At 34.5% G+C, this 16,472-nt stretch overlaps 1 protein-coding gene across 5 annotated transcripts in view; it reads right to left on the bottom strand.

The window, feature by feature from the left end:
- Window positions 1–16,472, bottom strand: part of LOC111057208 (CREB-regulated transcription coactivator 1) — a 117,243-nt gene that overhangs the window by 96,127 nt on the left and 4,644 nt on the right. For 4 of the 5 annotated variants that reach the window (XM_039420969.1, XM_039420967.1, XM_039420966.1 and 1 more), the window contains exon 2: window positions 9,025–9,150. The exons of the other annotated variant lie outside the window; for it this stretch is intronic. In XM_039420969.1, the coding sequence (XP_039276903.1) occupies window positions 9,025–9,150 (126 nt within the window). The remainder of the gene's footprint in view (window positions 1–9,024; window positions 9,151–16,472) is intronic. 5 annotated transcript variants of the gene reach the window in all.

The following is a 16,472-nucleotide window of genomic DNA, read 5'->3' as shown; positions in this document are numbered from 1 at the left end:
CCTTTTTAAATTTATACTACAGTCCAAACCAAAAGCTACTAATCAAAGCTACTCATCAAAATAACAATAAAATTATTCACACTTCAAAAAAAACACATCATTAATCACAAATAGATATACTATGAATTCGATTTAGAATGATATACTATGTTTGCTACAATATTTGTTAATATACTATGTACTATTCTACACTAACAGCATCTAGTTACTATTTTGGACTTTCTGAAGTAAACATGTTTTCTAAAAAAAAGAGAAATAAACGAAAATAAGTTTCTCTTGCTGAATTTTTCTTCTCGTGAGATCAGCTGGATGATCCCACACATGCACTCGTTCACTCTCTTCCATTACGGTATCGACAGACGACAAAATTTCCAGCTGTTTTTCCAAGGACGTATATATCCTTTTAATGTCCTTCAGCAAGTTATCTCAGGGTTGAGCCGTTTCCGAGATCCGGTCACATACACAGATATATATGTTTAGAGAGTGAACAGCATATTTACATATAAATATATATAAAAGTATGTTTATATATATATATATATATATATATATATATATATAAACATAAAAACAGAAATTGCTCGTTTAATAGTATAGGATATTTTCATCGGTTGAAGTTTTAGGTTGTATTCATTAAATCAATATAGCTACTTGGGTAGCTCGTTGGAGTAGGTGATAAGGAGCCGGTCTATTAATCAAGAGAACCCGAGTTCGAATCTCGACCGGGGCAAAATTTTTTGACCACAGCACAATCACATAGATACGGCCACCCCGTCTTTCGGAGGAGACGATAAGCTGTCGGTCCCGACTACCTATAAAGTAGACGTCATCATCCCTCTCACTCATTACCCACGCAAAGACCTAAGAGCTTATGTCGGCATCACCCTCAGAATTATTATTATTATACTTTGAAAATTCCAACTGCATATTCGAATTCATATGTTTCTAATTTTATTAAATGATCACAACTGCATTTGGTTGGCGAATAAAAGTTAGTTGGATAGTTTAATCCTAATTTTACTGATCCAATAACCATTTTGGAATGATAAAACATTTTAGTAGAATACAAACTAGCAGCAACCATTCAGACAATGAAAACAACATTAGCTTGTTCTCTAGGAGGCAATCAAATAATCAGTATTCCGTTCAAATATTGATGCAACTTATCAAGCATTCGTATAGAATACAAATTGATCCATCACTTAACGTATATTCTCAAATCGAACCTGTGATAAATGCTGGTAAGATCAAAAGCTACGAGCTAAATTATGATAATAAGTTTCGAATTCGACTTCATCTATTATTGTGTTTGAAGGTGATTTTAAAATAAAAACTCACAATTTTCATAATCTTTAATTTGAAAATAGAATTCACAACATTCACGAAGAAAAGTATTCTATAGAAACTGTCAGCATTAGATGAATGGCAAGATATTTTGTAATTCATAAGGAATGCTGACAATTTGAAGTGTATCACACTATCAATGATAAAGAATATAATAAGTACAGCATGTTCTTCGCAAATACTCCACTAAAATTTTGACTCCTAGAAGTTGAATTAACGTTATTCATCCCAATCTATGAATCCATCTCGATTGCTTGATTGGTAGTATAACTACTTTACAAAACCACTTTGAAATGTGTGAAGTATTAGAAAAAAATCCTTGATATACTTTCAACTTACTAATATTGAAAACGCAATGACAAAAGATCTAAAACCATCAACAATAATAATCAATCAAGAAGTGAGAAGATAGGAACAGGAGAGAATCCAATTGAACCGCGGTACAATGATGCCATCGTCTATGGTGAGATTCACTCCAAACTGTCAGCATTCCTTAAGAGTAATATCACCAATGCTTCCCATTCAATCAAGGCTACAGTAATCTCACAAAAGTGATCAGGTGTATTGGGTCTCCTGGGTCTTGGCATTGCTTAAGTTAGCCGACGCCATTTTACAGCGGTCAAATTTAATAGACTTTGTGTGCACCCGGGCATTGGAGGTTGCACATCTCAACCGAAAATCAAACCCTGATCGACATTTCCAACACAAATTCACTTTCAGTGATCAATATTCGAACCGTCTACACTACAGAAATATCAATTTTAACAACCAGTATTCCTTATAAAAAACTACGAATGCTTGCCATTCAACCAATTCAAAGTGGATCCCACTATGCAATACACATTGAGTAGGCCGCGGATAATGTCGCTTCAAGTATCTTCCAATTAATCAAATTGAATACGTTGAGTCCGAGTGCAATTAACTTTGCGCCGTATGAATTATTGATGATTCGAGGTGACTTCGCGTGCGACTCACATTATTTGCCTCAGATATTCGGGTGATGATAGTGCGCTAATGCCTCTAAAACCATTCATTTCACTCTTCCATGATAGCCCAATTTTCCTCTGTTATATGGCAGGTTAGTAGTCACACGTAACGAAAGTCTACTCCAACAAAAAATGTGTGTCTTCCTAATTCACCAAATTACTTCCACTTCCAAAAGTTACTGAATAATGTTTGTTTTTGTTAAGGGTGATGCCCATATATAATCAGTCTAGCCTTGTGCATGGGCAATGACTAGTTGAATTCTCTAAGAAGTGATGATAAGGGATGAATGGACCAACATCTTTGGATGAGTTTCGAACCACAGGGAAACGATTTTTCAACTATCATATTCAGGGAAAAAGAATACACCCGAAATGAAGGTCCCGTCAATGTTTGTCAAATTGTCTATACTTTGAATAAATTGTAACAGCAATTAGTAAGCTATCCAGTATCAATTCCGTAATTTGGTGATACAGTAATCATATTCGTGGTAATGATAATAATGAGCTGTCACTAATTAATTAGTTCCAAACATTTGTGGTAATCATGGGATTGGACCATCACAAAACTATTAATTGTAACTGATGGATTATTACACACACAGATTCACAAAGAATCCAAAGGAAAAAAATACATGCAAAAGAATATGAACAACGAAAAACAGATCAAAAATGGAGAAATAAGAAAGGAGCCTTTGAAGATTCATCAATAATCTTTAGTGAACTAGAATTTTTAATATGAGGTAACAGAATATGAATTAACCATATGATTGGTAGTTGACTAAACCAACAAGGTTGCAGTTGCCTTTGGAGACGAGCTGTCAAGCTCCGCCCACAACGGACGTGTCTCGTCTCGGCCAATGACAGGCTTTCACCTCGAAATTGGCTGTTGAAAGATTCCTGGATGGTCTTCGTGAGCCAGAAACTCAACGAGCCATTAAACTTGCTCGTCCTCAAACCCTCAGTGAGGCACTTACCCAGGCTTTGGAATATGAAGCTGTGACGCAATCAGTGAGGGGCCATGGATCGGAAGTATTATATTAACATACCAATGTGTATTTGTTTATTCACAGTGTTTGTGATGATTGTTTCTTGGTATTCACATTGATGAAAAACTGACCTGGGAAGAGCATATCAATTACATTAGAAATAAAATAAATAGAAATTCCTACATTCTTAAAAGGCTATCCAAATATTTAACTGAAGATCGACTTCTTCTGGTTTATTATGGAATCGTGTACTCTCATCTAGCCTATGGTATAGAGATATGGGGAGGAGCTGCCAATAAATACATGAATAGACTTTTTCTCGTTCAAAAAAGAATATTGAGATATATTTTCGGACTAGGATATAGAGACTCTTGTAGAACTACATTTCAAAACTATAAAATATTGACAGTTTATGCTCTCTACATATATAAAACCATAATCTTCATCCACAAAAATTCACATAAATTAACTGCTTCAAGTGACATGCATAGCAAGAGCACTAGAAACTCTACATTTTATCACAGGATAAGGGTAAATAAAAAACTAACAGAGAATGATCCATTTATTAAAGGGGTCATATCTTTCAATAAATTGCTAGAGCATATCAAATCCCTGAAAGGCAACCAATTAAAATCTCAATTAAGAAAGATCTTGGGAGACAGGCCGATATATTATAGTATTAGTGACTACTAATATTATTCATATTACTATATGATATTGTATATTATATAATACTAGTAGTTCTGTAAACAGTAGACCTCGCGCAGTTATAAACCGCAGCCTCCTCTTATACTGTCCATCAGAGTAAATCCTGTCTGTATGTCGTGTCGGCGAGATATCGGCGTAAAAACGGCTAATGGCTGTTGGGGTTGGTGTATAAAAAATGCTAACATCAAAAGCTAATCTCCTTCAAGACATACTGGCAACAGGACAGCCCAAGTTCAAAGCAGAGCAAGTTCGAGAGACAATACTATGTTATTTTAGTTATTAATTGCATGCGTGTTATTGCACGCAATAAATGGTTCATCATTTTATTTATTTATTCACAATAGAGACAACGGGTTTCCCTGAATAGGTCTCCTTAACAATAAAAATTGTACAGATACAAATGAAAAAAAAATTATAATGATAAAAATAATACGAACTTATGCAATAATAAATAATACGAACAACAAAAATACCACTTAATTCAAAAATGAAAAATACAAAGATTTCAAATACTTATGGAAAAAGTAAAAATAAAACAAATTGAGAATTCAAAATTCCAAAACTTATAAAAATTAAAGAATATAATAACAAATCATGAACAAAACTTTTATCAATAGAATAAATTAACATTTATAACTGAACGACGTCCCAAACCATATGCACATCCACACTGATACAACAACTATTTATTTGATCAGATCATGCTTACACAAGATTTAATTATCATATTATAACGCTTTCCGGAATTTAGCGCGAGAAAACCAGACATCTAGGCGCCCAGACAAGCTGTTATAAGTTCTTTGCATCCTATTCAATAGTGCATAAAAATTGCATTCAATGAGGCATGCCTTTTATAGTCTACACAGCTGCTGATTTTTCATCGTTACATTGAGATATTGAATTGCATGTGTCATGGCATGCGATTTATAGTCCACTCGACAGCTGATTTATGATGAATAATTCTATAGTCTGATTTTTACTTTCCTTGCCCTATTACCATAGGTAAGGAAAGTATTGCTTTCCGAAAAAAATTAAGGTACCTCAATTTCTAAACGTTTCAAGGTCCCCTGAGTCCAAAAAAGTGGTTTTTGGGTGTGTGTGTGTGTGTGTGTGTGTGTGTGTGTGTGTGTGTGTGTGTGTGTGTGTGTGTGTGTGTGTGTGTGTGTATGAGTGTATGTGCGTTTGTGTACACGATATATCATCTCCCAATTAACGGAATGACTTGAAATTTAGAACTTAAGGTCCTTACACTATAAGGATCCGACACGAACAATTTCGATCAAATGCGATTCAAGATGGCGGCTGAAATGGCGAAAATGTTGTCAGAAACAGGGTTTTTCGCGGTTTTCTCGAAAACGGCTCCAACGATTTTGATCAAATTCATACCTAAAACAGTCATCGATAAGCTCTATCAACTGCCACAAGTCCCATATCTGTAAAAATTTCAGGAGCTCCGCCCCATCTATGCAAAGTTTGATTTTAGATTCTCAATTATCAGGCTTCAGATAAAATTTAAACAAAAAGTTTCGAGTGAAAAAGATTGAGCATGAGAATCTCTAGAATTAATGTTCAGTAACATTTTCACCTAAAATTAAAAATAAGCTCGAAATTCGAGAAAATGTGATCATCCAATTATTGCAAACTGATGGCAACTGTTGATTCTATTAAATGATTCACTATGAAGAGATAGCAGACCTCGTGTGTCTCCAGCGTTATTGCCCTGTCACCAGCTGGCTCAAATCTTTGAATAGTAGACTTGAGATGCGCGGGAACACTAGCATCAGGTGATCAATTTTCATAACGGCAAGGAAAGTTGTGTGAGTGCGCCACACCAGATTTTTACTCTAATATTGGCGTATGAAGGAGGCTCCTTTTACCTTTTATATTATCCTAATGCAAAATTTATTATCATATAATTTATTTAATTTATATATTATCCTAATTATAATGCAACATTTCCAAAAAACTTGTATATACATCGACGCGCATTTAAAAAGGGACATACCTGTCAAATTTCATGAAAATCTATTACCGCGTTTCGACGTAAATGCGCAACATATAAACATTTAATCATTCAAACATTTAAACATTAAGAGAAATGCCAAAACGTCGACTTGAATCTTAGACCTCACTTCGTTCTGTCAATAAAAAGAAAATAGTGTAAAGTTTCAGCTATTTTGAGTTATTTAGAAATGTTTAATTTCGTCAAGTAAAAACGTTTCAAATTATAGAAATGAGAAAATAAAAACTGCGACTACTGTTATAAAAGCTGCGACTACGCCCCGTTTTAGAAAGCTAATTTTCTGACTCCATCTGTTTCAAGTCAGGGACTTAGCCAAATCCCGAGCACGGAAACCGGCCCTAAACCTAGCTCCGCAGTGCAGGCTGGATGCTTGTCTGACTCGGACTAGGAGCTGAGACAGCAAATAATAGCAGCGTTGGTGGGAGTGCGAGCGGCCGCAGTAAACCTAGCTCCGCAGTGCAGGCTGGATGCTCGTCTGACTCGGACTAGGCGCTGAGACAGCAAATAATAGCAGCTTTGGTGGGAATGCGAGCGGCCGCAGTAACATCTTCCACCCAGCAATGGTCGGCGTAGTTCCGCCTAGCAGACCGACGAAAGATCAATGCAGTCGGTTATTTGATCCCTCCAGCCAGGCTCAGCCAAGCAGCCGAGACTATAGAACAATGGAGTGGCGGTCTTATTCGCGTTCATCAGCAGTTTTCTTTCTCACGATTATTTTTATTTTTGTGTTGCCTATAAACTCCAGTCACCAGTAAGAAGTTTCCAGAAACGTGGTGTACTACCATATTAATGACTTTTCATGATGATTTTTAATTATTTAAAAACATTGTTGACATTCTGAGCCTTCAGGCTAAACTTGGGGTCGCTGAGAACGAATCTGCAATCAGAATTTCTCTATCACGAAAAATAACCCAGCTGTTGATCTTCCAGAAACCGTTAACAGTCATCCTACAATGCGGCCGAAACACTTCCAAGCCAGACACCCATCTCAAATGACAACAACGCCAAGCTGTGAGAAACCATCCTGCACTGCGGCGCTAGGTTCAGAGCTGTACTGATCAGTAGCCCGATCGCAACATAACCAATGTGCTGACACCCCTGCCCGACAATCAGCTGATATTGAATTGAATAGCATAATGAATGAATTCAATTAATAGTGTCATATTTGAATTCAGAGTTTTTCTATACATTTCTTCAATCATTTCTAATTTTTTTATTGAAAAAATAATATATTATCAATATTATCTACATTTATTTGATCCGTAGGTTAAAGTGACTGCAAGAATTCCCAATGGTGATACAAGCTCGAAATAACTCATCAAAATTTCTGATGGACATTCTGAGGTAGTTAAAAAATGTATCTTTACCCCAAGCAAATGATGTACGAGATAACGGTACCGGTACTAAATTCCCTTTGAAATGCTCTTTGGGCGACCATCGGGTGAACTTGATATCTACGTCTTTTAATCATTATCGTTTACGAAGATGATGAGCATCAATCAAACAATCTGTAAAGGCGTCCAATTTGTGAGTCAGAAAAACTGATGTATGGATGCGTATGATCAGGATGGAGCATACGCACTGACAGTCGGTCGAGCTCTGAATGAGTAAAACTGATTCATCGATGCGTACGGTCAGGATTGTACATACGCACTGACGGTCGGTCGAGCTCTGTAACCGGCCTAAGACCTCACTTCACTCGGTCAATTACTAAATTAATGATAAATTCTTTATATTTATTTAATTTATAGATTCACTGTTTAACTAATGTATTTCTATTTGTAATTTAGAAAATTCACATGCAAGAGCAACAAAGTATGAGGTCCCAGTACCATCATGATGCTATACAAGCTAAAACAAACAAACACTACTGCCCTTCGATACAAATTTCCCATTGGTTTCAAAATAATAATACCAAATTATATTTTTTGAAAAACACCATTACCAACTTGGTTTAAAGAAATAAGAATTAGGAATATCGAGAAAGTAAAAAATTCACAATGGATCATTTTTTGTTCAAAATGGATGAATTCCTTGTTTCCCTTTGAACGAAGAACGTTCTTTATAACCACGAAATATATAAAGAAATCATTTGTGAAATTAATTACAAGAAAAGTTGAATGGCAGCAGTAGGCCTATCGTTTGCGGCAATTTTTGTTTCAGTTGAAATACGTTAAATCAACAACAACTAGCAGTCTATTTTCAAGTTTTTCACCTAGAAATTACTCATGTTTACAAAGACATGGGTAGCCACCTTCAGGAAGTGGACCTTGACTAAATAGATATTATAAAATATAAGAGATTATGGTTACCCAACTGAAAGATCTTGTTTTAAACTTGAGGATCTTCCACGTGAAGATTAATCAAGCATAGACTGCTGTAGGGAGATTCATTTCAAATTGTCAACATTGTATAAATGTGAAGCATTGATGTTAAATTTGAGGAATTAAATAACAGTAAATTGATAATAGTAGTTTATTATTTTCGCCATTTGCGTCCGAAATTGAAGCATTTTTGTTTGCTTCAGCTAAAAGTTAGTTGCAGAATACCGTGATTGTACTGGTAAATTATTGTAACACCAGTCATCAATGTAACATTTGACACGTTTTACCGCACATTTTCGACTGTAAATCAACATAACCATTGTTGCTACGCATCTGGCACTAACGTTCTAACGTTCAAGTTTCGTCGCTGTACTGACTGGTTTTCTGGTTTCGTTAATGTTAAGTCGAAAATATATTATAGTGAAACGTCACATTAGTGGCTGACCTAACACTTCGCTATAGACGTTTCAATCACGAGAAAAAGGTTGAAATTGCAGCAGCGTATTCATAGCCGATCTTTTTCTCGTTACTGAACCATCTATACAGTATTTATAGCCTGACTGGAGCATGTATAACTGTAACCTGTGCAATCCACATGACATGCAAAAGCAATCAATAGACGAAAGAAGAAGAAAGTTCACCCCGAGGCCTACCTTGAGGTCAACCGTAGAACTATTAGCAATGTTGTTAACGTTGGGCAGTGAGCCACCCCGGAACGAGCCCAGCGATTGGCTGTTGATGCGGAGGTGTTGCTTGGCAGGTTGAGGCATGCCATTTCCCTGCAACACGTTCAACACACACCACACCCAACTACCAGTTAGAGACAGTGACAGTGAAGAGGCAAGAGGCAAGCAACAAACAAAGAATAGAATATGTTTTATTAGCCCAGACAGAATATCACAAGTTGACATACAGGCAAGTCAATGTATTACAAGTATAATACCATAGAAGGAAAGATAGTTAATTCTATAGATATTACAACTAGCACAAGCACAATACACACACATTGAAAAGGTTAGAATAGATTGACAGATTGAAAGATTAGAAATGTATTTACAAAATGGAAAAGTGTTAGTAGAATGATACAGGTTGATCATAAAGTCCAGCATTCAATGTATCCAGTTTTTTCCTCGAGGATATTGGCCACATGAGCTCTAGGCTTGAGCGTGGGTAATGAGACGAATGGTGATAACAGATAAATGGCTTACTTCAAATTCAATTGAGAATCTTTATTATATTAAAGCTGCATTTGATTGATGATTGAATAATAAAATTTATTTGCTAAATTAACTCCTTTATTAGTAAGGTTTTGAATTGGTATTTCAAGTAACTCAATTATTCGTTGTATCTAGATAGTAACTAAAATACGATCTCTCTAGAATAATAAATTGATTGTACCTCTACAATATTGTTGATAGTATTAAAATAATCATGTTTCATTATATTTTCACTTCAAAGTTGTATTCTATTCAGTATATTTTGTTCCATTCAATAATTTTCATTTCATTCCAATGTTGAAATCCACATACGAATACGGAAAGATCGAGTTCAATCATAAACGTTAGATCTTTAATAGATTAGAGTCGAAATGCATTCGATTAAGTAGCGTTGCATAAAAAACTTCAACGAAACCGCAATAAAAACGTTTCCAACTGCTATTTGATAACGAGATATGACGAATCTATTCGGAAGTTTTAAAAACAGTAGGTGACAATGTTCTATCCCCACCGTTAGAGATCAATTTAAATAGAGTGCCCTCGTGTACGTGCTTATTCATAAAGTTTACTTTAATCTCACAACTTATAATTATTATAGTTCATGATTGATTTGTGGAGCAGTGTTGAAACAAATCCACTGACAAAAACGGAAATATTATTTAGAGTCTGTAATACATTTTTCTGAATTGTAATTTATTCAATAAACATTAGCTTATATAGGCTACAAACAGTACAAAATTCAAATTATCAGACCCTCTTGTAAATTAAAAAAAAAACGTTTAAAAATATCAATAGCTTCCTCTGTAGCAATTATAAGTAGGCCTATACAACTATGTAACCTCTATAAAAAGTATGTAGCATTGATCTGATTACAGTTTTCACAACCATTTATTTATCGATAATGCTATAAATTAGTATTGAGTAGAATTGATGAACCAATTTTAACCGATTCTCAAGTAAGCAAACTTTAGAGAACCAATCTGAATGATTCTAGTAGCTTGTTTGAAGATTTAAGAAGCCTGATTGGTTCCCGGTACTGATAGCTAGGCAGCCAGCCTAGAAGCGTGCTTCTCTAACACAGTTCTGGAAATTCAAGTATTCAGTTTACTATAGGTTGATAATCTTTTAACTACAATAGCGTCTATCATTTTCAATAAATAGATGCTTGTGACACCAACTCATTTCATTCATTAAAACCAGTCAACTACAGAAATTTTGTATTCTCGTATAGTTCTCAAAGGTATCAAGACTCTAAACAGAAGCAAAAATACAGAAAGATAACAAAAAAATTGGAGACTCTGTGTACAACGAGCCGGAAGTATTGCTGATAAATAATAAGTAATCAGAGCCGCGGTGAGATAAATTATTTATTACTACTCTGGATCTGAGGTCAATGCTACATGCGCCAGTTGTTTCCATTATGATTCATTCAACCGAATTTTCGTAGTTTTCATCAATCGTAACCGTCCGCAAAAACTTATATTAGAATCTAATCTAGATAACAAGTTGCGGTAATCCGATATCGGACGCTGAGGGTGACAGTGTGCAAGAGTGCAAGAGAAAAACACCTAAAAACTAGGCTGTTATGTCGTTGAAGATTATTTACAAAATAGGTAGCTGGTTGAAGTTTTTAATACCAATTGACATTAAATTATTTTCAGTAATCCTTGATTTATTTTAGTAAAATTCCAAACATTCCCATGCTAGTGCAACGATATTAAGAAAACTCTTGAATTAGGTACGTTATGTATTCAACTCATCAAATCATTTTTTATTTGTCTGCTCAAATACTCCGCAACGAAACCATCTGTCAAGTGTCAAAACAACAAGAAGCACATCTATTGTGGTCATTGTTTAAAAACATCATCCCTTTATAGCAAACAATGAAAACATCAGTTTGTAACATAAGCTTTGAAACCATGTGAGTTTTTCAATTGAATTTTTTCAGTATATCAATATCATCAACATCCCTATCAGATTATTCTCTCTCTCCCTTTCCGGTCGTATGTTAAAGGGAAGAATATTATTCAATATCCTCTTCCAAGAGTCGACAATTATTTCTTAAAACACACCGATTTATGTAGTTACATTAAAATATTATATTATCGATATTAAAATTGCATTCAATCATCATTCTTATCAATAATTTTTCATACTCTGTAAAATTCGTTGAATAATTGACTGTAAATGCCTACTGTCATTCTTGTAAATTATATTAGTATATTAGCCAGAATATTATATTGTAACTTACATGAATAAAGAACTCGTTAATCTCTCTCTCACTCTCCCTCTCTCTCGCTACAATCAAACATCCGAACGGTTTACTCCATTAAGAAATGTTTGCTTGCAAATTATAATAATTAGGCATTAGGCTATCCTTCTTCATCTAACTAATGTTTCATAATCTCCTTCTTTTTCTTCATGTTCCTCCTTTCTTCCTCCCTTCTTCCTACTTCTCTCACATCTACTTCTTATCATCAAATCGTATCTCATCTTTTGACGGTTCTCATTCATATAATAATAATTGATCAGTTTAATTCAGTTAAAAGTTAATACACTTCTTAAAATTCATTCAATTTCTAATAACTAGAATCTAGAAACGAATCCTATACTATTAAACGAGCAACTTCTATTTATATGTTTAGATGTTTGTATTTCACCGGATCTCGAAAACGGCTCTAACGATTCTCACGAAATTCAGAACATAGTAGGTTTATAATATAAAGATTCGATTGAACTAGGTCTCATCCCTTGGAAAACTCGCTGCAGGACATTAAAAGGATAATTATTATTCATCCTTGGAAAAACAGATGATATTAATTATTTCGTCGTCTGTTGGTGATGGAAGAGAGTGAGTGAGTTCATGTGTGTGGGACTGTGTCAAAATTATGACTCAGCTGTTGAACTTTTGTAATCATTCAATCAGGTATTTGATGCCGGTTGCAAAAAAGCCGGGTTATTTTCAATCCAGATTAATTCCAGTAGATCCATCTTTTTGAACTGGTCTTCTCTGATTTGGTTCACGTGAAGTTAATCAGGATTAAAATTTAACCGGCTTTTTTGCAATTGGGCCTTTGTGAGGGAAATGTTTACATTCCTCTGGTAATTAATCTCAATTTACTGTGATTAGATAGAACATTTCTGTATGAATGTTATTATAATTTCTTCTTTCGTAATAAATGTTTTATGCTTTTGTACTCCAGAGCGACGCTAGGTCCCCGATATTGTATAGTAATCGAAGTAAATAAGGACTAATCTTATCCTATCTACAAATATAAATGGTTCAATCTCTTCTTCCTCCTCCTCCTACTACCCTTCTCAAAACGTATCCAACCAGCCAGAATATTTGTCACCCTAAAACCTGCCATAGGCATATACTGTCGTCATCTGCTAACCACATTGCAGCAAACTATAAGTTCAAAGAGGATAGACCTGCATCATGTACTCTACTTTGAGAAATAAAAACACTTCAAGTCTCAGACACAACGTTATGTCACAATTATTAATGAATGAACAAGATCTGTTCTTTACTACAGACCGGTTCAACATTATTATGATTTGTGAGACGACGTTAGAATACTCAAGTAAAATAAAACTGAGCTGAAAAACGCTGGATTCAAATAAAAGGTCACAATACTCCACACAACCACATTACATAACACATAAAAACACGTGATTTTTCCGAATGAGAATTATTTTGAGAATTGAGAATTGAGGTATGATATAAATGATACAATTATTATTATTATACTAAACACAATAATTATGTATTATACCCCTACACAAAGATGTATAGTATTCCTGAATGTTTGGAGTATTGTATTTTTTTTTTTGAAAAAAAAAAATAATATTGTGATTTGACTTGAGAACGTAACAGGATAATAATATTGTGACTACCGTTTATACATATTTAATGGCCAATTCGTAAGTTTTTATAATAGATAAATATAGGTATACTGTATAGAATTACTGTACTTGAAATTGCTAATTTATTATATAATTTGATTATCGTTGATACACTATCAAGCTAAGCTTATCATCAATCTCTAGTAAAAACATTTAATAAATGAAGTTTACTAGAGATTGAAAACGTCGATATAGTGTTGTATTGGTGTAAACTACTTTTACCGCAGCAGTTTATTGGTCATTGATGACGGTGTAGTAACCGAAACTACTTTCTCACTTTTCTAATAAATACGAAGTTGAGACAATCTCAAGTAATTTCATTCATTATATAGTCCAGTCAAATGGTCGTTTTTCAGGAAACAGCACCGAAAGAATTTTTCTCGACGGTTGTATATGTATTTTGGGGCGCTGAATTCGAATCTGAAATTTGACAAAAATCAAGAAATTTGCGATATTTTCCTCATTTTCACAGTCTCGACAGTTTTTCGATAATAAACGGTCATGCAAGATCGGTTTAAGGCAACGTAGCTTATAGAGCATGTGATTCTCTTTCATTCAAGACCAATCGCAAGTTTCTATCATGTATCTTACTCGTTCTAGAGACTCTTGAATAACAGTAAAATCGCAGAAAAAAATGAGAAAATGAAAATAGTCATTTTTTCAGTTAGGTGTTAATTTTTAACGGTATTGAAATCAGAAGAACGATTTATGGGAGCGGAAATAGGAGAAAATTCTCTACAACCTTGACTACTTTTTCAATTTTTTTTCTGAAGTGTTCCACAATATACGCAATTTTGAATATGCGAAAAATTTTTGATACGTTAATCATTTCCACAGTCTCGCATATTCAAAGTTGCGTATCTTGTGGAACACTTCAGATAAAAATTTGAAAAAGTAGTCAAGGTTGTAGAGAATTTTCTCCTCTTTCCGCTCCCATAAATCGTTCTTCTGATTTCAATACCGTTAAAAATTAACACCTAACTGAAAAAAACGATTATTTTCATTTTCTCATTTTTTTCTGCGATTTTACTGTTATTCAAGAGTCTCTAAAATGAGTAAGATACATGATAGAAACTTGCGATTGGTCTTAAATGAAAGAGAATTACATGATCTTTAAGCTACGTTGCCTTAAACCGATCTTGCGTGACTGTTTATTATCGAAAAACTATCGAGACTGTGAAAATGAGGAAAATATCGCAAATTTCTCGATTTTTTTAAGCAAACGTAACTTACTCCACGATTATATTTTTACAAAATTCATTTACCTCACATGAAAGAGGAGATTCTGTTCTTCAAATCAAGACCAAGCACCATTTTTTATCATTTCGGGTTACCGAGATACACAGTTTTGAATATAGAAATTGTCAATTTTTCTGTGTATTTAAAGGGGCTAAAATACACTAAAAGAGGAATTTTCAATTTTATCATCAAATTTCAGTTATGATGCATGATTTTGAACCGCCTTGACGAGCTGAGAAGAATGATCTGTAGTACGAGGAGATCTGATCATTCTGTCAAAAGTTCTAAGTGTTTAAAGTTTTGATCCTTGACGTATCCTTGTCCCTATGACGTAACCCGTTACTAGGAAATACTGAAATTAAATGTTTCTAACGGGTGATTCTCATAGAAAATAACCCTCGTGAGATGATTTCAGCCGAAATATGTATTTTTTCGTTAGGAAGGCCTTGAAAAGGTATTATAATGAAAAATTTGTATTTTGGCTGAAGGACATGATTTTCTATTTTTGGGTGTATTCCCCCTCCCCCCACTACCAAATTCGAAAATTCTTAAGGAATCCTGTTCATAATGAATTATTCTTTCACGTGATGTGTGGTTTTTTATCTATACTAAAAATCTGGTGTGGTACACTCACACAACTTTCCTTGCTCATATTTGAAACTACGATCAGACTTCTGTATATGTGTATATATAATTGTTTTCAGAGAACTTTTTCTTTGTGTGAATTGTGAAATTCAATGATGTTTTTAGTCATCATTTTTTTAAAGTCGTAAAAACAGCTGTTCTACAGATGAAATATCTCGACTATGTGTTCTTTTTATGAACTGCGCTATCTACCTACCTCATGCACGAGAATGAGGTTACTAAATCCATTTCTCAAGGATGGGGTGGACCCCCCATTGGTTTCCCAGAAAGGAGACTCATGCCAGTTGATAGAGCTGATAGATAACTATACAGGGTATGAATTTGAAAAAAATCGGTCAAGTTATTTTTGAGAAAATCGTGAAAAACATGGTTTTTTAGTAATCATCCGCTATTTTTCTCAAGAATATTACGGAGCTCCTGCAATTTTCTCAGGAATGAGACTCATGTCAGTTGATAGGGCTTATAAATAGCTATTCATGTTATAAATTTGAAGAAAATCGTTGAAGCCATTTTCGAGAAAACCGTGAAAAACATGGTTTTTTAGTAATTATCCGCCATTTTTCTCAAGAATTTTACGGAGCTCCTGCAATTTTCCCAGAAATGAGACTCATGTCAGTTGATAGGGCATATAAATAGCTATCCATGATATAAATTTGAAGAAAATCGTTAGAGCCGTTTTCGAGAAAACCGTGAAAAACATGGTTTTTTAGTAATTATCGCCATTTTTTCCGCCATCTTGAATTGAATTTCTTATTGTCGGATCCTCATGGTATGTATATAAGGACCTTAAGTTTAAAATTTCAAGTCAATCGGTTAATTGGGAATGGAGTTATTGTGTTCACAGACATACAGACATACACACACACACACACACACACACACACACACACACACCACACACACACACACACACACACACACACACACACACACACACACAGTCCAATACCCAAAAATCATGTTTTTGGACTCAGGGGATCTTGAAACGTATAGAAAACTTGAAATTGGGGTACCTTAATTTTTTTTTAAAGCAATACTTTCCTTACCTATGGTAGAAGGGCAAGGAAAGTAAAAAAATATTCAAGTTGTATAGG

Source organism: Nilaparvata lugens, chromosome 2 (genome assembly GCF_014356525.2).
Source record: "Nilaparvata lugens isolate BPH chromosome 2, ASM1435652v1, whole genome shotgun sequence".
Classification (NCBI taxonomy): Eukaryota; Metazoa; Arthropoda; class Insecta; order Hemiptera; family Delphacidae; genus Nilaparvata; species Nilaparvata lugens.
This window is presented reverse-complemented; position numbering and strand designations above follow the sequence as displayed.